The following is a 20,424-nucleotide window of genomic DNA, read 5'->3' as shown; positions in this document are numbered from 1 at the left end:
TGATGATGACAATTATGAATGATGAGGATATATATCTTTCCATTTTTCTTAGGAAATTCTAATTGTTTTTTTTGGGAGGAATGGATTGAAAGACCTAACTAATCGTTTCAAAATAACCCACGCATTATTCTTCCATCTATTGTATCACCCTTTTTGATGTAACGATTGGACCAAAGACCATGCATACGCCTGTTGCTCACATAAAACTACATTAAATGTATCACTTCATTAAGATGATCCCGTCAATGATGTCTGAGAGACTCGCATGAATTGTACGCTCAATCCCACACCTCCTGTATAGTATATGATGCCCATATAGTCCGATATTTTCACTCCATTCCAGCCTTTAATCTATCCCGTTGATTACATTTTGGAGAGTAACCTCCCGCAAATCAAAATTGATAATTTGTAGCATTTCTAATTGGTGGTTCCTTTCTATATCCAACCTCGTCTTTTGAAACATGTTAAAAGAAAAGGACCTATATTTTTATTTTGTGTTTCCCCGGGGCTACAGCGTTGTACTGTTGCCTGCACCGTTCCTCGACATCCGCCCGAATAAATCTCTGCAGACTCCCATTCAAACTACTAATCATTCCTGTGTTAGCCGAAGTAATTGACTAGAAATTCATGACCACAGCAAATAGATCCTCAAACTCCATTTTTGAGTAATCATGCAAGCTAGTTATGCCGGTTTCCAGTAGCGATGGGTTATACGTTTTCTTGAAGGAATGGTAGATTCGAGGGGTAAGGCACCAAGAGTATGCATGCGTACGAATGAGGATATTCAAGATGAATCAATGCACAAATGCTGCTGTCAAGGTTTGATTTTCAAGCTCATCGAGAACATTCCTGTTAGACATAATGCAGGATGAAAGAGCACTTTCTCATGTGAGGGTCACTTCCAAATACATTGTCGTATGTAGCACGAGAAATCTTATTTGTTGGATATTTTTTTTTTTTTTTGGAACCATAGCTTTCGGAAGCTGAGAGGCTGATTTTTCATTCTTGACATAATCGTTTTGGTGTTCGGGTAAAGCAATTCCAGAAATCGTCTTTTCTGGTAGCGGTACCGCAGATTATTGCCGCTGTTCGGGTATTCCTTTATTGGTAAAAGTGGATAGGATGTGCTCCGGAGGTGCATTAATAGGTTTATACGCACATACTAAACCTCTATTGACGTAGTATTGTTTTTTGAGTCTTAGAGATCCATGGATTGGAATAATTATGTACGCGGTTTGTGAGGTCGGCATCATCCATTGGAACAAAGATGCCGATAAGAAAATATATCTCCTTTTCTTTTCCTCCCGCCTATTTCCAACGTCCCGATAAAACCATGTAGGTGTTATGCCATTCACGTAATAATTCAGAAATGACCAATTTCAGAGTGAATCAAGTGAAAGTGACATTTTGGTTCATCAAGCCACGGTAAATTTCATCAAGTACATCCCTTTTCCGCTTCCTGTCCTCTGTTTCATCATCGCCTTCGGTAATATCCGATTCCCCATCCGAGGTCCTTGAAGCCCAAGCCCTAATCGTCCCGTCTCCATGAGCAGAAAACAACTCCATTCCCTCGCCGGATGATCCGTTCCCGCGCCATACCAGATCGTTTATTCGTGCAGCAGTAAGTGCGGTGGCTTTTCCTCGGAGTTGTTGTCGTGATGTTGGTACTCCGGGAAGTTTGAGGCGTTTGAGAAAGGCGCCACTATGAAGTTCGAACATTAAGATCTCCCCTTTGTCGTCCTGGTCACTAAAATTTGGCCAGAAAAGCGCTTCGTGCGCTGCATCCATGACACCTTCAGGTAAAACAAGAGGCGCTCGTTCGGCAAGACGTAGGGAGGAACTATTGCGAACACGCGGGCCAAAATGCACTAGGGAGTTCGCGCCTGTGGAAGCATCCCAGACTCGAATTCGGTTGTCATGTCCTGAAGTGACGATATGGCTGCCACTTGAAGTCCATCGAACACCTGTTACCGTCCCATTGTGCGCACGGGCGTCAGGCATAAACGGTTTACGGATGGTTAGCGAAGGAGGGGCATCGTGCGGGGCTATCACGCCCACTGCATCTTCCATATCAAGCGAAGATAAGGCACAATTACGGCCCCCCCGCCGGACATCAAAGAGGATGACACGATTGTCTTTTGAAGCTGATGAGAGCAAAAATTCGTGATGTGGGGCCCAAGAAACCGATAGAACGGCCGAAGTATGTCCTGGCAGCGCGTGGGTGGCAAGTCCAGAGCGAAGATCTAGTAATCTTACAGCTTTATCTGAGGTTCCTACTGCAATTAAAAGAAGCGATGATGGATGTGACGAAAACGAGTGTGAGTATGGTGTAGAGTGAAGCGAAAATGTATGGACCGGAAGGATGCTGGGGGGTTGAAGTGAAGATAGCTTTAATGTAGTGTCATGAGAAGTAGTTAATATAGTCGACGGAGTCGGATCGAAGGGATATATCGAAATAGAAGTTAACGCATGTGTATGTGCTGATGGATTTGTTGACCTGGGAGGAGGTATTAGTCCTCTCTGTGAAGCATGTACGGACTCTATAATTATTTACTTAGTCACCGAAGCAATGGACTTATGAAGATAGTTTGATTCAGATCCACGAGTCTCCAAATCCCACAGATGGATGGAGGCATCGACGCCACCAGAAACCATACTGTATCACTGATAATTAGCAGAGTCCAAAGACTCGTAACAGTCCGAAGCTTACACATACAACCGCTTTTCATAATGATCGATTGTCACCACATTAACACCAGACTTATGAGCCCAAACCCCGTCATTTTCATCATATATCCCACCACTTGCTGCAGCTGTAAAGCCGCTGGAAAACCTGATGCCTGGTGCTGGTTCTATGGAACGGACGAGGTGGGAGTTTTGGGCCACATGAAAAGTGGAAGGGCTGATAGATCCTTGGGATCTATTCAGCAAATAAGAATTCATTCATTAGAGTATTAATGTTGAGAAGGAAAAATATGCCCCTTTTCGCCTTCATTGATGTCGTTGAAATGAAATGGACGTCATTGTAGAGAAAATAATCTCCACAGTTGACTTATATAACTAACTAGCTCGCAGTTAAGCTTATTTAAACGCTGGGAAGAACGTCGGCCCGCAAATCAATCTCGACCAGCCAGAAGTACCTTGAGGACTTCAACGAATACAAAGTTAAAGCAACCTACGGAGAACAGCTGAAGCATGGGTTTATGATGTAACTTAGGAGATGTGCCTCTGGAGACTTCCTTGATATAAGTCGTAATGACGGGGGGCTATCTGTCCCAGGCGGAATCGTCCAATGACTTGCCGCCTCGGGTGAGCCAAAGACGGCAAGCTAGCGTTTACGATGCCGTTGCTGGTATGTCGCATACTCGGAATTACTATTGATACTCTAGTTCTGACTGAATCTAGGTCGGGTCTCTTCTTCTGGTTTCCGCCCTCCGCTCCTTTCACGCCAGGCCCATGCGCCCTCTTCAGTCCCTGTTGCCCCAGAGGAAGCACTTTTCCGTCGTCTAAATGCCCCCGTGAGATATGTGGAGAATGACTTCTACTTCGCTGACGAGCGTCTACCAGCTGATAAGCGATTACCAGACTCTGACATTTTGAAAGCTATTCACACTTACGCTTCCGATTTTTACGCCAGTGCGACTCTTGATCAAGGACATACGGATTTTTTGAGTTTTGATGAAACGGCTCTGATCGCGCTGGGAATACTTCTTGAAGAAGCCGCAAATGAATCACTAGGCGAGACTGGAGATATGATTTTTGTTGAAGGGGAAGAGATAACTGACCCTGAAGAAACTTTTCCTCGTTCTGGCTCCCTAAGCCAGGGCCGCAAGCGGGTCACTGCGGGGAGTGGCAGCGCGCCTAGCGGAGATGAGACGGCGAGGCTTCGGAAAAATAGGACCAAAAGGCAACGAAGATAGTATTCACACCATTCTGTCCAGTCTGAATAAGTGTTTGATGCCAGTCCCTTCAAAACAAAGAAAATTTAATGACACCTAGAAACCTAATATGGGTTGCAATGGGGTTGTTTATTGAAATGTTTCCCTCAAATCTTACCCTTTTTGTCGCTTATTTATGGAATTTTCTTTGTCTTGTCCAAGGATTGCACTGGGAATCGGCAAATGAAGCAGGTTCGGCTTTCATGTTCCCTCTCCCTTTTGGGTTCTGTAGAATAGGGTGAGGCCTTGCATAGCATTCTAGACGACAATTGGTTGTCGACTTTCTCTATTCCCTTTCTATTGCACCTTCAATAACATCCATTGTTTCACGACTATTTTACCTATAACTCACCCCTTCTTCATTCAAAGTAGGGATCTTTCCCATTTGTTTTACCTCTTATGCATGGCGACAATATTCCTTAGAGATTCAACTAAAGGGACATTTCCTATGCCCCGACTGCCTTTTGGACTTTTTCCTGACCTTTCTTCTCCAGAAGGCTTCCTTTTTTTAGAGAAAGGGAGGGACTAAGTAAATACGAGAAGGGAAGCAAGGAAGCCGAACATACTTATTCTCTGGTTCTTTTTGGCGACGATTATATGTGTTGGATCAGAACTGGAACTTCAATCTCCGGAAGCGATAGGGTCAAACCACCCTTGCAAGACCTATGGAGATGCCAGAGACGCTGTTACTGCAGTGCAGAAGCAGGGCGGAAATTCCTTAATCCCTTTAAAACTTATTCTGTAAGTTGGGGAGCTTGTTTCCATATTTCTATGAAATTTTTCCTTCCCCGTGTGAAAGGATCATTCTTTTGAAACCTTTGATCAAGGGGAATTATATATACGAATATCTTTGGAATTTGAACTCGAGCGCTTACGATGCTGTTTTTTCGCCATTAAGCAAATACACTCGATACAAGGATAATAATGCGATAGCAATGACGATACTGTTTGCTTTTTGATGTTTGTTCATATGGCTTTCTATTCTCTAACATATAAGGAAAACACTTTGAGAAACCTTAACACTATTGGAAGACGGGCGCAGAAAGAGATGAGGTAAAAGCACTGTTTTGTTCTGATAAGCAGCTAGGAAATGTCGTGATGAGTCCTGAGAAGCTGAGATTGTCTCTTATCTCATGTGCTTGACGCGGTTTCTGATGACTTATATGGAGTTTGATTTATCCGCTTTCCCTTGCTACAATATGTCCATTACACTCCTTGGAAGAGCTCTTCCATTGTTTTCTATTTGGCATATGCTATCATTCATATCTCTGCTTTGTCGCATGTCCAACTTTTGGTTCATTATAAAAATGGCCTGTGGTGAAGATGGAGCTTTAACGGCTTCTATTTAAATCTTTCTATGGAAGGAAAATCTTCCCTGGTTGCTTTTCGTTTCATCTTTTCATTTTTTTTTTTTTTTTTTTTTTTTTTTTTTTTTTAATTGTGCAAAGTCTATCCTGCGTTAAATGATAGCATAGGCAGCATCCAAGCAGATATGCGTGTGGTTCCTGCCCGAGGGTCCAACCAATGGATGTAAGACTCAAATTTCACATTGGCTGCTTAATACACAATCAGATAGATGTATTGCTATATCAAATATGCCGCAGCCTGGACATTTGAAGCTACAGTTGATTGAGATAATTGTAGAAATTGTGATCTTTCAATCATTCCTTGCTGGTTCTCTGAGCAAAATCATCATTATGCCCAACGAAACGGAGGAGGCTCAATTCCGTCCAGGAAGAACCTTCTTCCTTCCGCCTTGCCTGTTCCTAGCTGAGCAGCCGGGAATTGTGTGATATCGTTCGATATCATACGAATATGCCAGCTCCAAACGGCCAAATATCTACATTAGCGAGGACACCACAGTTTCTTTCCTATGCCCTTGCTCTATGGCTGTCTTGCATGTACAGTATCTATGAAGAGTGCGCTGCATCATCACTGGAGACACAATGGTAAGTGAACATCCTAATCCCTTACCACCTAACAAACAAGAATAAGATGGTAACTCAGTTTACTCCTAACCCTCTTTTCTATTTCTGCATAAAAATTAAACCAACAATTGTCAAAATACAAAAAGGCTCCCTCGAAATCACTCACTCCCGCAGCAAAACAACAACTGATACTCAACCATCTCCACGCATCACGCACATGCCACACACTCAAAGACCTTGAGAAATGTCTCCCTGCGGTCGCATCCATAAATGGCATGCAGGTGAAAGACTATATCCAAGCCCTGACAGACGATGGAAAGCTGCACGTGGAGAAAATCGGAAGTGGCAATTGGTATTGGGCCTGGGCGGGTGAGGAGCAAAAGGAGAGGGAGAAGGTAAAGAATAGTCTCGTGAAAGAGCTCGAGAAGTTGGAGAAGGTCGTATTGGAGCTGGAAGAGCGGAAGGCCGCCGCTCTGACTGAGATTGAGAATAGTGGAGGGGATGAAGAGCATGAGAGGGGAGCATTGTTGGCTAGGAAAGCGCAGGGGGAAGCAGAGGTGATGATGTTGAAGATAGAGGAGGAGAGTTATCTGGACGGGGGAGCTGGTGGAGGCATTGAAAGGAAAGAGGAGGATATAAAAAGGTGGAAGGGAGAGGCCGAGATGTGGACGGATAATATCTATGTACTAGAAGAGTATCTCAGGAAGATTGCTGGAGGCGATAGAGAGACCGTGGAGGCTGTAAAGCGGGAGTGTTATGGTGAGGAGTACGTGGAAGGGGAAGGATTGAGGGAATTGCAGTTTTAATCGGTGCATGTATGGATAGGGCTTTTTACCCAGGTCAAATCTATTTAATACTCAGGGCATGAAGCAGGGTATGATTTCGTTTTATAATGTTCATTATTCTTCAGCATGAATGTATTGAAAACTATATATATTGAAACTGCTATCCTCCGCATAAGCATCCACATGTGTCCCCCCATTTTCCATGGAATACAAGTCCCGGCAGTTGAAACGGGAGATTCTTGTCTGCATGCCATACTGAAGCCAGAATAACAGCCAGGCTGAACGTTGATGTTTTTGCATCAGCTTGCATCAGCTGAGCATTCTTAGCGATCTTTCGTCTCTCTCAAATAAGAAGTATGAGTGACATCACACAAGATTAAAAAGAGTTCAACATCAGCAATAAGATGGTCCATCATTGCTCGCCAGCTTTGGCAGGTAATATCTCATCTTTAAATTCTGCACTTCAAAAGTTTGAATGATCATTGAGAGAACCAGATTCTCAAGGTCATTGAAATAAAGGAGTTGTGTAGTGTGATCAATTGAATCAGAACTGGCTTGAACTACCGACCTTCGACAAACCATCCGTCATCGGCTCGACATATTCGAATGTTGGAGCGTAGGCAATAGAAACTTCGTTTGCATCCAAAAATCTCAGGGCAATCAACACGCCAGCAACCATTCAGCAGCTTATCTCAGTCGACAAGAATTGTATGACCAAACAAGATAAACGACCTCCGCGACGGAGCAGCCCAACACAATCGACCATCGAGTCACGGGCGAACATTAAACTCCATGAACAGCTGAAAAGTCATAATAACTCGATCTCAGGAGCAGCAGAATGTGTTCTCTAGTCCTTGCAGCCACGGCACTGTTGGGCTCCAGAACACGCATAGTTGGCCAAACTCGCAAAAATTAAAACTAAAATAAAATAATAATAATAATAATAATAAAATCTACTATGTGAGTTATCATTGGCACGGATGGCAAGAGCCACGTTACATATCTTCCAATGGCGTAAGAAGTAGTTTGGGTTGGAGGGATGATGTAGATCAGTCCCCACTGACCATTATTTCCTACTGTTAAGTGACATGTAGAATGTTTGACATATCGATTATAGTGAGAGATATCTAGGCTATGCAAAAATGTCCAGGGACTTTTTGACTCTACCAATAGTTACCGTGTGATGGTTGAGTCATAGCGTACCTAATATTACAAGTGAGTTTCTCACCAATCCTTGTTGAGATGTACGAGGTCGATAGGTCACTGAGGAAGAAGAACAGACCCTGCGAGGGCGATACAAACCTGGTAAAAAGGGAGTTGAAGGTAACCCACCAAGGGAACTAACGGATAGTTAACGGACATAATTTTCCCGCGGAGAAAAGTTCTCGCATCAAACCAAGGCTGGTGTTCTATAATGACTCGTGAAAGGATTCTGGGCATATTTGAATCATCTCATAAGCAAGTCGTGACGCCATGCGATTGCCATGCAACAATGGACATACGTATGTACAGAACACACAGGTCCGTACAACTTTCGGACCTCAACGGCATCCCCAAAGTCAAAATGAGCTGATCTCAGACACAAAGGGATTTTTCGCCATGAAGGTGACCAAAGAAGACTCAATCATAGAACAAAGTGAAATTCCAGACCTATACGCCTCAGTCCTCAACCTTTCTCTCCTTTCCTTGCCTTCTAGTCCACCACAAAGAGGGACACGAGGATTTACAGCGGCTGACCAAGTACAACAAAAAGTAAATAATTGCACCGTCACTTCCAATGATGTAACCACACATCAATCTCTATTGGTCCACATCTCTCATCCCAGCCAAGGGGCCAAGGCCCAGAAAGAATTCCAAAAAGCTTAAGTGGAATAAGTGTTCATGGCGGTCTTAGTGTTCCCAGATTCCCCACGTTTGCATAGAAGGGGCAGTCAAAGTTCCAACTTCGAAATTGCAAGGTATGTCAGTGGCTGGCTAAATGAAGGGGCAGGACCAGACCAGCTTCGACCAGGTTGACACGTTATCGTGAATTTGGGAAACCCTGGGAGAATGATTGGATGTACATCCAACCTCGACGCTCCGGTTTGTACTGTACGGAGGTGTGGAACATAATCCTTTGCACACACTAGAAATTTATCTTGAAATATGAATACCAGAGCCAAATAACTCCACCCCGTGTCTCATCGTTATGGGGTGAGAGATCCCATTAGTATCGGGGGTTCATTAGTGGCGGATCAACTAATGCAGAGTGTATCACAGGGAGAAAACCCCTTAAATGACTCATGAATCTATTTGAGAGGTATTTTGCATGCTTTCACCATTTAAATTTCTAGTATTTGCAAGGTCTTTTGTTCCACACCTCCTGAATGTTCAGTCCAATAATAATACGAACCCTGGAAGTTATCGCGCTTCGCGCAGACATGGGTTATGACAACCCCTCCACAGCGGGCTAACCATTCGATCGGTTCTTCGTTCGTACAGTTCTCCGTACAAACAACGAACATCTGATATCTGTTTCAACTGGCGGAAAGAAGAATATGCAATTCGCCTTTAAGTGCCAAATATGCTGTCCATTCCAGGGATGTTCAAGGAATGATAGGTGTGGAAATGGTAGAGGCCGTATGGCAGGGTCTGACAATTCATTCATAAATGAGTATCTTTTCTTTTGGAATATGTGACTAATATGTAGTTGACAAAGAGATAGAACCTAATGCGAAGACAAAATAGAGAAGTCGCCACCAAGACCGAGTTTGTGTCTTATGCGGGAAGTCGGAAAAAATGTACAGGAGTATGGCCCCGTACCAGATTGAGGCAATCAAGGAGGATGTTCGACGCGGCCGTTTCCCAAGTTAATAGGTAATCGCAACTGAAATATCGTAGAGCATGTGATAGCATTGTGCTATACGACAAGTGATTCGCTTGAGCTATAGCAAAGCTAAGATAATAATAATAATAATAATAATAATAATAATAATAATAATCTTTGTTGGAGCTTCGAGGGATGGGCGTGTCACCAGCGTTTCAAACAAAGGTCTTCCTGTCGATAATTCCTTCCAGCAAGGAATGTTACTTGCCCAGGGTTATTTAGGTGCATCTTTCTCCAGTTATGTAATGGGAGCTTTTCCCAGCCCACGATGGGGTGCATTAAGGGGGGTAGGGTCCGTAATTTCATTGCTTGAGGTCTGTTGATGGAAGGAGAATGTCGGAAGAGTCGCGAAGAAGATGGTTCGTTGGATTGAGCTTTCCCGTTGATATAAGGGATATGGAGAAATTAAGGACGAAAACATGCTGAAAATGCCATAACCGGCTCCATGTCCCTTCGGTAAGTGCAATTGAAGGAGCCAAAAATAGTTCTACCCCATCGAAGGGCATTTTCAGCTGATGTGTATTGTGCAGACCGGGACCAAAGAATCAAAATGAGCTCGTGTTAGAAGTTATTTATGATGCTTCCGTCTGAGGCGTGGTCGCTAAACTAGTATTCGTAGCAGCAAGTCGTTTTTCAATCACACTGACGATCTCATTCCACTCGCACATGGCACCCTGGCCAGTATCACCACACGCCAAGGTTTTACTTTGTGGCTGAAGCACCTCAAACCACTCCCACTCATTGTTGAGTACAGCTAATTGCTTTGCCGTTAACGGGTGAGTCCACATCATGGTATTCATCGACGGCGCAACGATGATCGGTCTTCTTTTGGGGTCTGCAGGGTGAATTTCCCAGGCACGAATCACGTTCGTCAGGAGATCGTCACAGAGGCCACCGGTCACCTTCGCTAACAGATTGGCAGACATGGGGACGACTGCCAATAGATGCGCCCAACGGCGGAGCTCTATGTGAAGTATATTTGCGTTCCGGGTCCACGGCTCGACCCATTCGTCCTCGTCTTCGTGGATGGAATCAACATTTGGAAGCAAGGCTAAAGACGCCACTGTTGGCTGTTCTGCGGACTGGCCACGAAGAAAGTGGGTAGCCGATTTTGTAAAGATGACACGGATCGAGAGATTAGGATATCTCTCCAGCGCTGAGATAATTTGAGGCAGTTTTATGGTAGCAACCGAGCCGCTTGCGGCTAAGAGCAGATGTGTTTTGCCATCCTGGATTGCAGCTGCAACTGTTGCAGCTGGCGATTGATGAGACATTTTGACGCTGGCTTTAAGGTTAGATGTCCAGTGTCGATTTATTCCTTGAACGTATGCTGTCCTATCAGGTACCAAGGTGTATGGTGCTTATGGTGTAGGAATGCTGTAAGGCATTCCACGTTTTGATTTATCCTTGGACGATGGATCCAACAGAGTCTTAACTAGTGAGTGAGTGAGTGAGTTAACGGTTGCTCACGTAAGCATCGAGATAACCCTGGAACCAATAACTCGATCCTTGAAACCTTTCTATTTCTAACAACGCTCTTGATCACAGATTCTATTATTAAGTACCACTGCAGTTTTTATTGCCGTTTAGGAGTCCCTACAGAAGTGCCTATGACTTGGAATGTCGTATCTTCGCAAAACGTCTAACGGCTTATTGTCTTGTTTAAGGATTCTGAAGGGGGTTAGTCTGGTGGATTCGGTTAATCATTTTTCGAAAACGTATCCTGAGGAATATTAACGGCGGAGTTAGTTCCTTTATCGTTTGTCAGACATGGGCAGCGGGCTATCAAGCGATCTATGGTACGAATCCAAAACGAGCAGAAACTTACTGTTTGGCACCTGCATGCTTGTTTGATTAAGAATCGGATGCATTATCCTGCAGCGACGGGTTTACTCAGAGTATGGACTTGAACTTGAAGAGAGATACGCCAGTGAGCATGCATTGTGGAATAGGAAGATAAAAATCAAGGACTTGAGAATTTGATACAAATTTTTATTATTGGCAACCGCAGGACCAGTCCCAGTGAAATTGTTTCCTCCAACAGAGGCGATTGTTAGGTTCCCACCAAAAAGAAATCCAACCCAACAATCAAAAGGAAATAATAGGAGGTGGGCTCCAATACGCGCGTAACAACTCCGTATCCCAGGCAAAAGAAGAAAATGCAGTGTTGGATGGAAGCACTGAAGAAGCGCGGAAAACAACCATGAGATGATTCATGAGAGAATATTCTCAAAACAAGCGGCTGGACCGGGTCCAGCGAAAATGCTTGTTATTCTTGCCAAGAAACTAATTGTCTTTTCTCGGGCTGATTCCTTAGGTAGGTTTCGAGGTTTCGACGCATAATGCATGCATTTGACGAAAGGTTCTTTGCTAACCAGGACAATTATTATTGATATTGAGAAAGATGAGGCCGAAGCACTATTAAATGTCCATTGCTGATTCCTGACATCCATCGTTTCTCTTCATTTTCTTGCTTGCGATTTCTCTCCTTCTCCCCCGTCCCACTAACAACATGGTTATCTCGCCTACGGCTAGTCATGAGGTCCACTGGGTTTAATCTCGGGGCCGAGGCTTTGTGGAATTGGCATTGGACATGGCATTTGGGGATTGCCTAAACCCAAAGTTGTTAGGTACCTGTCCGCAGTTAGAAAGACACCACAAAACAGTCAGGGCGAAAGAGACTCGACGCACATTAGCGAATGGAATTTTTGAAATGTGCCTCGTTTTCTCACCCTCTTTTTAGTTCCAAGGCTATGTTGGTCATTTCCAACATGGAGACATGGGGTGGATAATTATGTTTTGCTCGTGTTATTGGTTTAAATATCTCTCTCCATCTTGAAACCCTACAAATCAGCGGCGCCATTATTTATTATTCTGACATTTGGTCTCCTATACGGTAATCGCTTTACAGACAAGAGGGCGGGCTCAAGACCAAGATGTCGATCTGATGATTTCCAAGCTTTTATTGGCAAAAGCTTGACTGCAAGACCTAGTCGCCCAGGCATTGTGATTGCGACCATAGCCATGCCCCCGGAAATAGTTCTCCGGCCACTGTCGCTCATTCTCGGTCGCTCACGCGCATATCAAATTATACTGTCCAGTACGTGTAGGTAGATACCGAGGATCATCCGCTGTGCTTGTTCATGCAGGAGAACGAAAAGGACAGAAGAGCACACCAAAAGATTTCTTAATAATAATAATAATACTTGGCTGGGTTTCAAGTCGCAGAAGTAACAGCAATAGCAGTCAGTGACCGCAGTCTGCAGCTGTTAAGTATCCGTTTCTCCTGAAGGAGTGGTGGCTGTTCCCCCTCCCGCAGCCCACAGCAGGTCAGACTAACCCCCTTGTAATTTTGGGCGACACACCAGATACATGTCCGGACAGAACCTCGTGTGCCAACTTCCACCACTACTACTATCACTTCCACTACGGCTACAGCAACAGCAACAACTCCAACTCCAACTACTCGCACACCGTCATTTTTTGAGAGTTGGGACATCCAGATTCATGAAATGCTATCTGTTCACTCTCGCTAATCCGTCTATCGGAGCCTCCGCAGATGTGTAGAACAACGACTTTATCGCTCTTTGTTCACTCCTCCCACGTCTGACAATCTAGCCGCTCGCTTCAGCACACGGCTCACAGCCTACCCCCATAACTTTGTCTCTCTCTCATTTCGCCTCTTTAAAACGGTCGAGCGGCACGGCGTTGCCCACCTCTAGTTATCCGCACGCCTCTCTTCCCCTCCTCCTGACCTACCTCCAATTTCGTAGAAATCGACGCATCCCACTCAGTCTCGATCCGGGGGACCACGCAATCCAGAGAGTGGCGCATTCATAAAGGACTCGCGTGCCAACCTCTCACCTCTTCGAGCCTCCCTTTGCTTCCATTCCCTCACTGCCGCAAAAGTTTGTTCAAAAAACACTCATGCGAGCCGTTGTGTTTGCGGACACGATCGATACATATCTGACCTGCCATGTCTTTTGATCCTCTTCCCCGATCCTCCCTCCCTTCGTCTACCAAGAGCCGATCCATAATCTCCAAGTTTACAAACCGCCTGGGTAACCGATCACGGAATATTGCGGAGTTTTATATTCAGCTAGATGAACCGTACAGGACATACTTTTCAGGTGAGGCAGTGAAGGGCTGCGTGATTCTGAAGGTTGTGAAACCCATCCGCATAACTCATTTGGTTCTCTGTCTGCATGGCTATGTGAAGGTTTTTAAGAATACAGTTGCGCCAGGTGAAGGTTCCGAGGAATCTGGGTTTCTTGGTCCGGGACGTGGCAGGAGGAATAGTGAATACTTGGGGAACGGGTTTGCCACTCTTTTCGAAGATGAAATTGTGCTTTGCGGAGATGGCCGCCTGGTTGAAGGAATATACAAGTTCAAGTTTAATCTGGAATTTCCACCTTATCGATTACCCAGTAGTATTACGGTATGTGAAACAGAAGCTATCCTTGGGACACTGGGCATTCTGTTGCGGTGTGGTGAGCCCTGCACATTTGCATACTGATCAACATTTTTAGTTTGAACGTGGAACCATCTCTTATATGTTAACGTCTAACCTCACACGCCCCACAACCATATCTCCCACATTATCCTGTGATAAAAGGGTCACTCTTCTTGAAACCATCGATATTGCTCCGCTACCTCTTCCAAAACTACGCATTATCTCGCTTGAACCAGTATTAAGAAGATCCAAGGCGCGGTCAAAGACAAAAGGCACCTCTCGGGGACGGATTACGCAAAACTCAGCATCTGCTGACCCCATTCCGAACGGTATTGAACATAGGCCACCGCTAAGTCCCGTCTCCAGCGAGCAAAGCAATTCTAGCTGCATGACCAACAGCACACAGAGCTTTCAGGTCATCAGTGAACCAAACTCCACCAACAGTCAAAGCGTCGCAAATGACGACTCTCAGAGCACGAATACTTCGTCATTAGACAAGACCATCAAAGCTACAACAGAGCTTTTGCGACCTGGGGGAGTTCCTGGTGATATTCTACCCGTTAAGATCACAATACAGCACACGAAACCTATACGGAGTCCAAATGGGATTATCATAACCCTGTATCGACAGGGCAGGATTGATTACCACCCTTCCATCCCTGTAGGGCCTGCTGAAAAGGGAAAGAAGCCAGTGTATGAAGACTATTACCCAAAATCCCTCACTGGGTTAGGCGGGCTATCATTTGGCGCCACCAGATCCTGCAGCGTCTTCCGGAAAGACCTGTCACAAATATTTGCCCCGTTGATTGTGGACCCAGTTACCATGATGGCTTCTGTAAAGACGTCCATTAGGATTCCAGAAGACGTTTTTCCAACTATAACGCACGTCCCTGGTGGTATGATTAGTTTCCGATATTACCTTGAAGTGGTGATGGACTTGCGAGGGAAATTAGCTGGTCAGGATCGATTCATTCCCCGCTTAAACATGATGACGGGCTCTAGCAACTATAGCTACAGTTCTAGTGGCCAAGTCCTTACTCTGTCAGAAAAGGGACGTAACCAAATTACGTCTCCTTGGGCAGGCAATATACTTGACACTGACCAAGTACGACGAGAGAAGAGTGTGGTTGCTTGCGTTTTTGAAGTTGTGATAGGGACCAAGGATTCCGGAAAAAATCAAAATCAAACGACGGAAATGAACCAAGCTGCTGACGACCATTCCACGACGCCCCAAATTGTCCAACATAACAATGTCTACAAGTGGGACCACCAGTACCAATGCCCTTACACACACCGACACAACGACCACGATTATGCCAATGAAAACGGTTATGACAATAATGAAGTAAGCGGATGGCAAGCACATCCTCCGCGCGGGCAGTTTGCGTCATATCATACTCCCCAATTTATTCCTCCAACTCTCCCAGAGGAGGAAATTGACGAAAAGACCCGACTACGGAGAGCTGAGGAGGCACTTCTCCCCAGCAAGCCGTCACAACAAGAGGATACAGCAGAAGTTGACTCTTCCACGACGGCCTCAGCACTCGCGCCCTCTGCCCCCATTTTCTTCGAAGAGAGTCCTCATGAGCACATTTCGAACAACCATTTTAATTCGCATTATATCCATGGCAACTTCGTAGCCTCCGCTTCTTCAGTCGACTCCATCACCCCATTTTATCAAACTAGCACCAATATTCCGCCTTTGCCACAATCACTACTAGAAGGCAGCAACAGTACGAGGACACCCGTGACGGCGCAGGACGATAAACAGGAGCTCGAGAGACAGCGGCTCCTTGCACAAGCAAGTTCGCCAGATCCAACAGATGAAACCATCGTGACCTCCTCCCCAGGTGGTGAGGAAGTTGCTCGTCTCATGCCGTCGGCGCCCATGCTGACGGAGGATGATTTGACCCAACCGTTGGCAACTTCTGAGTCACTACCCAGGTATCAACGATAACACGCTATTTTTCATCGTTGTACTTGTTGCCATTTATAGTTCACACTTATCTCTGCAGCCATTTCTCCTGCCAGCTCCTACATCTGATTTCTACTCTATACCAACTTTTCAAACAGATTCCTGACATGATGATACCTACACTATACCTTATGATTCAACTGATACGTTTTTCAAGTGAATTATATTCCTCTACTTTTCTTCCATTATAAAGCCCTGAAGACCTAGACCCCTATTTAGCTCTCATTTCTCCCTAACATACACCCCATCAGTCTTGCGGTATATTTTTATACCATTCACCATCTTGATCAGCCTTATCTATATTACCCCTCAATTTCTCTTTGCTTTTTTCTTTCATACCTTGGAAGCGTACATGTTATATGCCGTATTCAATATATATATGTTGCATTGTTGAATTTCTCTTTGAAAACATAATTTTATGACGGCCATTTTTGTCTCATGTCTAGGGGTTGAGATATCAAAGACAAATGGTGAAGTTATCTCTCTGTCATTGCATACCAGGAATTCTTTTTCATGTTCTCTCTTTTCCTCTCGTCTCCCTCTTCTGTTTGACTTGTGGCGATTTTATGAAGAGAAAAAAATGCACGGAAAAGTAAAGATGCCACTTGAGGATTGTTCAAGAGGATTGGAGAGTGTCAACTTTTATTATGATTCTTATTATGTGGACCTCACTGCAGTCGCCTTACTTAAATGAAAATGAGGGTTGAATACTGCTTCACAAACTAGGGAATCTAGGAGAAGCTTGAAAGAAGTTTTGGGCACATAAAACAAATTGATGAATGAATTCACAAATTCTTGTATGAAGTTGAGAACATATCTTTGAAAGAATGTGAACATGTAAACCGTTGTGAAAGGATGAAAGATGTTGGAGATGCACATATATTCATAGAAAAAGTGTAACCCATCACAGGAACCCAGGGAAACCAAGAGAAATCATCAATGGGTCTGGAACCGGCAACGCAACACACATATCGTTATGATATAATGATACATGCCTAACTTAACATATTCTCCAACCTGGCGCTAAGTCACGCAACAAATGCTGCATATAAATGTATCTCCTCGCGTCTTTTGCAAAAATGATAAGAGAGACAAATAGCGTTCTTTGGCAGTTGTGCCGGTTGCCTGCAAAATTTTTGAGAGATCTATAGGGCAAAAGGTAAGGCTGCTGTCTCGTGTCTTCCGCAAGCGACGAGATACCCTGTATTGAACAAGCTTAGTACATGCAATGATCAATGCCGAAACAGAGGCCCAGCTCATGGCTGGCAGTTCGACAAACTCAACCAAGCCAGAGACCTGATAATTGCGCTGCAGTTGGGAACAGTTCAAGAGAGACATGTGTCAGTAATGCGGCACGTGAGGGAGATGATGTATCTTCATCAGGCCCACTCCCCTGTGCAGAATTTGAAATTTTTCGTTCTCTTTATGGGTCTTGAACCATCAACATATGAATTAACATATTCTTGACAGTGTGATGCTGGCCAGTTGTGCTCACGGTCGATATTCTGCTTACCATCGAGCGTCGGGTTATATCTCGCGGTTGAAACCACCGCAACGCGACTCCCACCGTATACTCGACCACAAACAAATATATCATTCGCAACTTTTGTAAAGAACTTGTTTTACAAGCAGAATTAGTGCATATACATCTTCAAGAACACTCTTATAGCTACATCGAGAAGGCCATCAAGGTTTAGTTGCCGTGGAAAGACTTTATCCGGTGAACTGAGAGTTCGAATTCGCACACATTCCGTTTTGATATTAAAGCCAATATAACGAGGCTCGTCAGGCTTTGCTCTGCTCTTTGAACTCCCTGAGCCTTCACTTTCCCAGCTTGTAAAGAAAGTGATGTGGGAAATAGTTTGACCGGCAAGCCATGGTAGAATATCTGTATGTGTAATCCAGAACTTGTAGGCCCTTGGATGTGTAGGAGGTCGATTGCAATGGGTTCGTGTCAAATCCCACTTGATGGATAAATGAAACATCGTTGTCAACCTCAGGAGGAGGGGAAGAAACATAGACAACGGCTCTCCCTGACGTAATTTAATCCTTTTCCTCTTCGTGTATCCAGGAGTGAAAGCTTTGAGAAGGGTAGCTTGGATCAAGAGAGATATCGTCAGCAGGAAGCACTAGTGGTGGTGGAAAAGTTGAGATATCCCTGTTGTTGGTCTTTTGTCAGATCCGCTTGTAGATTTAGAAGCATCTTGGGATGGCTTTTTATTTCGTAGACCTGGATCTTTTCCCTCTAGAGTGGTAGGTGTACGATATCCTATCTCATCCGCATGGTTGGAGGATAAATAGGTGAAGTCTGCAGTGGGAGCATTGCGTGGAAGAGGGAAATGATGGCACTGAACGAGACACTATAATTATACCTAGATTTCGACACTCGAGTGTCCTGCTCTGAAGAAAGCTGTTTTCTCCAGATTCCAACACTGATTGTTTACAAATGTTCAGTGCTATGCCTGATCTTTGGGAGAATCCATGGATGCCCCAACCTTGGTAACTACCCGTGCCGCTAAACCATATCTGGTTTAGCGACCGCGTAGCTAAGAATAACCTTAAATTTCCCCGCTTGACGATATCGTCGTTATCGATCATTAAAAAGCCGGTCGATTGGGTGCAATGAGTTGTGGGCGAGATGATTATTCCGGCAAAATGGTGTCCAAAAGAGCATTGGGACTCTGTTGGAACTCCGATCTTTTAATTTATCTATTATTTTTAGTCGGAGTTTTTTTGAAATTCGGACAGTGCCCAGGAACCCATCCCAAATTTATTAAACCGATGCACATTGTTTGAAATTTGGCCTCTCACTTTTATTTGATCTCTTCTTCTTTTACTCGTATAGATAATAGATAAGGTAGCTCGTGCGCATTTATGGATCGCGGTCTGCCACATATTAGTTCTCTCGGGTGACCTGCGATTGACTCAGATTTTGAGCAGATTTTAGTTTCGAAATTTAAAGTGTCCATTGAAGATCAGCAATGGATGCCAGCCCTTGCCGGCTGGGATTTTTTTCTTGGCTGTTCACAACCTCGTGGAGGGGTTCTGATGGATTAGAATAACAAGCGTGGACGATCAGCAATCGAGGCAGACTTCGGCGACGGCGACTCAGCAAGGGAAGTTTTCCACACCGTCCGTCCTTTGAATGGTTCTGGAGCTATAGTCTGACCAGGTCAAGAGGAAAGGTTTCAAAATAATGGGTTAACAACTCATTTAGCGTTAGCTAGCGGAAGGGGGTTTACCTGAGCGGGTAACTCGTCAACAGTGACCTGGGAATCCAAAGTAGCAAGGGATACAACTAATCCTTAACAAACTGCATGACAAGGGAAACTCAATTAGCCTCTAAAATCAGTCTTTTAATTGAGCTTCTTAGAAATGGACTTGAACATAGTGTTAGCTAACTAACTAGTTATCTCTAGAAGCATAGTCATTCATTACACAAAATATCCAAGATGATCCTGAAAACCTTACGAGGATTTGGAACATGCCATTTGAGGCTGCAGCTAGAATATCAAGTTGTTTTGGTGGTGAATTCCCGGAGTTCAATGAACTCATGGTTCCGTATCTGTTCCGCAACCTGGCTCAATTTTGGTTCTCTGTATGCTGCTGGGTAAAGTTCGTTAACTAGTTAAATGTTGACGGCCTACTCGTCAGCTCAAAACACGTTTTCTCTTCGGCTTCTCGACGGTTTGTTATTTATCGTTCGAGAGAAAAGGTACTTTGCCAATCCATTCAACTTAATTACAAGTTTTTGACTGAGGGAACCGTGGCTTCACCTCTGAGTTAGTTATGGGGAGACTAACAAGGGATCGAAAGTTGGCTATCGTTTTAAGTGGGGTTTGGCGGACATTTATGCAAATGGGTCACATTTCGGCTGGGTAGTTAGTTAAATGGTGCTAGTTGCGGTGGAATGAACCCGAATGATTGACCTGGAAAAATGCTTCTTCTGTTCGACAAAAACATACCAATTCTTTCAGAAGAACACAGACAGTAGTTTTCATAGTACAGCGAAAATGCCAACGTGCGTCCGAACCATAGCAGGTCCAGTGCATGCATTTTATCACATATGTCCATGCACATAGTTAACCGAGTCTCATCCTTTGTTGCTTATCGTTGGTTCGTTTGACGCCCAAGGGATCAACGACACTGCAGTAAGCTAGCTCAATGTAATAGATGAGAGAATGGTGGTAACTTAAAATAAATTAGAGTTAATTGGAACGTATGGGTGAGGTGGACCGAGGATATTAGCACGCAGCTCCATATCTTCTTACAGCTTCCGATAGGCCAAAAGAGCTTTGGTCGAACTCACCTCAACCATCAGCTCTTCATGAATCCTGACAGCTACGGAAGATCAGCAGCAACTATTCCGCAGATGGCAAAAATCCAAAACCTTGGACCGAGCCTGGCTTTCTGGTAGGACAGAGCGTTAGCCACGCGCAACATCCCAAAGAACGTGCTTCATTGAGGGGGAGGAGTTGA

General features: G+C 44.5%; 8 protein-coding genes across 8 annotated transcripts; 5 read left to right on the top strand and 3 right to left on the bottom strand.

Moving 5' to 3' along the window:
* Positions 1–1,389: 1,389 nt before the first annotated feature.
* On the bottom strand, positions 1,390–2,943 carry PAAG_06445 (DNA excision repair protein ERCC-8; the record flags this gene model as incomplete). The annotated part of the gene is made up of 3 exons (XM_015845892.1): positions 1,390–2,497; positions 2,555–2,656; positions 2,717–2,943. The coding sequence occupies 3 exons, from the start codon at positions 2,941–2,943 to the stop codon at positions 1,390–1,392; spliced, it is 1,437 nt and encodes a 478-aa protein (XP_015700118.1).
* Positions 2,944–3,255: 312 nt separating this feature from the next.
* On the top strand, positions 3,256–3,920 carry PAAG_06444 (hypothetical protein; the record flags this gene model as incomplete). Its single annotated transcript, XM_002791659.2, has 2 exons — positions 3,256–3,352; positions 3,406–3,920. 2 exons carry the CDS (start codon positions 3,256–3,258, stop codon positions 3,918–3,920), a joined length of 612 nt encoding a protein of 203 aa, XP_002791705.1.
* Positions 3,921–5,884: 1,964 nt separating this feature from the next.
* PAAG_06443 (hypothetical protein) lies at positions 5,885–6,672 on the top strand (the record flags this gene model as incomplete). Its single annotated transcript, XM_002791658.2, has 2 exons — positions 5,885–5,887; positions 6,013–6,672. 2 exons carry the CDS (start codon positions 5,885–5,887, stop codon positions 6,670–6,672), a joined length of 663 nt encoding a protein of 220 aa, XP_002791704.1.
* Positions 6,673–8,065: 1,393 nt separating this feature from the next.
* On the top strand, positions 8,066–8,517 carry PAAG_12229 (hypothetical protein; the record flags this gene model as incomplete). Its single annotated transcript, XM_015847744.1, has 2 exons — positions 8,066–8,116; positions 8,173–8,517. The coding sequence occupies 2 exons, from the start codon at positions 8,066–8,068 to the stop codon at positions 8,515–8,517; spliced, it is 396 nt and encodes a 131-aa protein (XP_015702656.1).
* A 1,572-nt stretch (positions 8,518–10,089) lies between these two features.
* PAAG_06442 (phosphopantothenoylcysteine decarboxylase) lies at positions 10,090–10,791 on the bottom strand (the record flags this gene model as incomplete). The annotated part of the gene is made up of 1 exon (XM_002791657.1): positions 10,090–10,791. One exon carries the CDS (start codon positions 10,789–10,791, stop codon positions 10,090–10,092), a length of 702 nt encoding a protein of 233 aa, XP_002791703.1.
* A 988-nt stretch (positions 10,792–11,779) lies between these two features.
* Positions 11,780–13,004, top strand: PAAG_12228 (hypothetical protein; the record flags this gene model as incomplete). The annotated part of the gene is made up of 3 exons (XM_015847743.1): positions 11,780–11,834; positions 12,429–12,617; positions 12,784–13,004. 3 exons carry the CDS (start codon positions 11,780–11,782, stop codon positions 13,002–13,004), a joined length of 465 nt encoding a protein of 154 aa, XP_015702655.1.
* A 489-nt stretch (positions 13,005–13,493) lies between these two features.
* PAAG_06441 (pH-response regulator protein palF/RIM8) lies at positions 13,494–15,927 on the top strand (the record flags this gene model as incomplete). Its single annotated transcript, XM_002791656.2, has 2 exons — positions 13,494–13,955; positions 14,047–15,927. The coding sequence occupies 2 exons, from the start codon at positions 13,494–13,496 to the stop codon at positions 15,925–15,927; spliced, it is 2,343 nt and encodes a 780-aa protein (XP_002791702.1).
* A 1,397-nt stretch (positions 15,928–17,324) lies between these two features.
* Positions 17,325–17,930, bottom strand: PAAG_06440 (hypothetical protein; the record flags this gene model as incomplete). Its single annotated transcript, XM_015845891.1, has 2 exons — positions 17,325–17,561; positions 17,619–17,930. The coding sequence occupies 2 exons, from the start codon at positions 17,928–17,930 to the stop codon at positions 17,325–17,327; spliced, it is 549 nt and encodes a 182-aa protein (XP_015700117.1).
* Between the last annotated feature and the right edge of the window lie 2,494 nt (positions 17,931–20,424).

Source organism: Paracoccidioides lutzii, assembly GCF_000150705.2.
Source record: "Paracoccidioides lutzii Pb01 unplaced genomic scaffold supercont2.18, whole genome shotgun sequence".
In the NCBI taxonomy this organism is placed as follows: Eukaryota; Fungi; Ascomycota; class Eurotiomycetes; order Onygenales; family Ajellomycetaceae; genus Paracoccidioides; species Paracoccidioides lutzii.
Note: the sequence above shows the minus strand (reverse complement) of the source record. Positions and strands in the feature narration are given on the sequence as shown.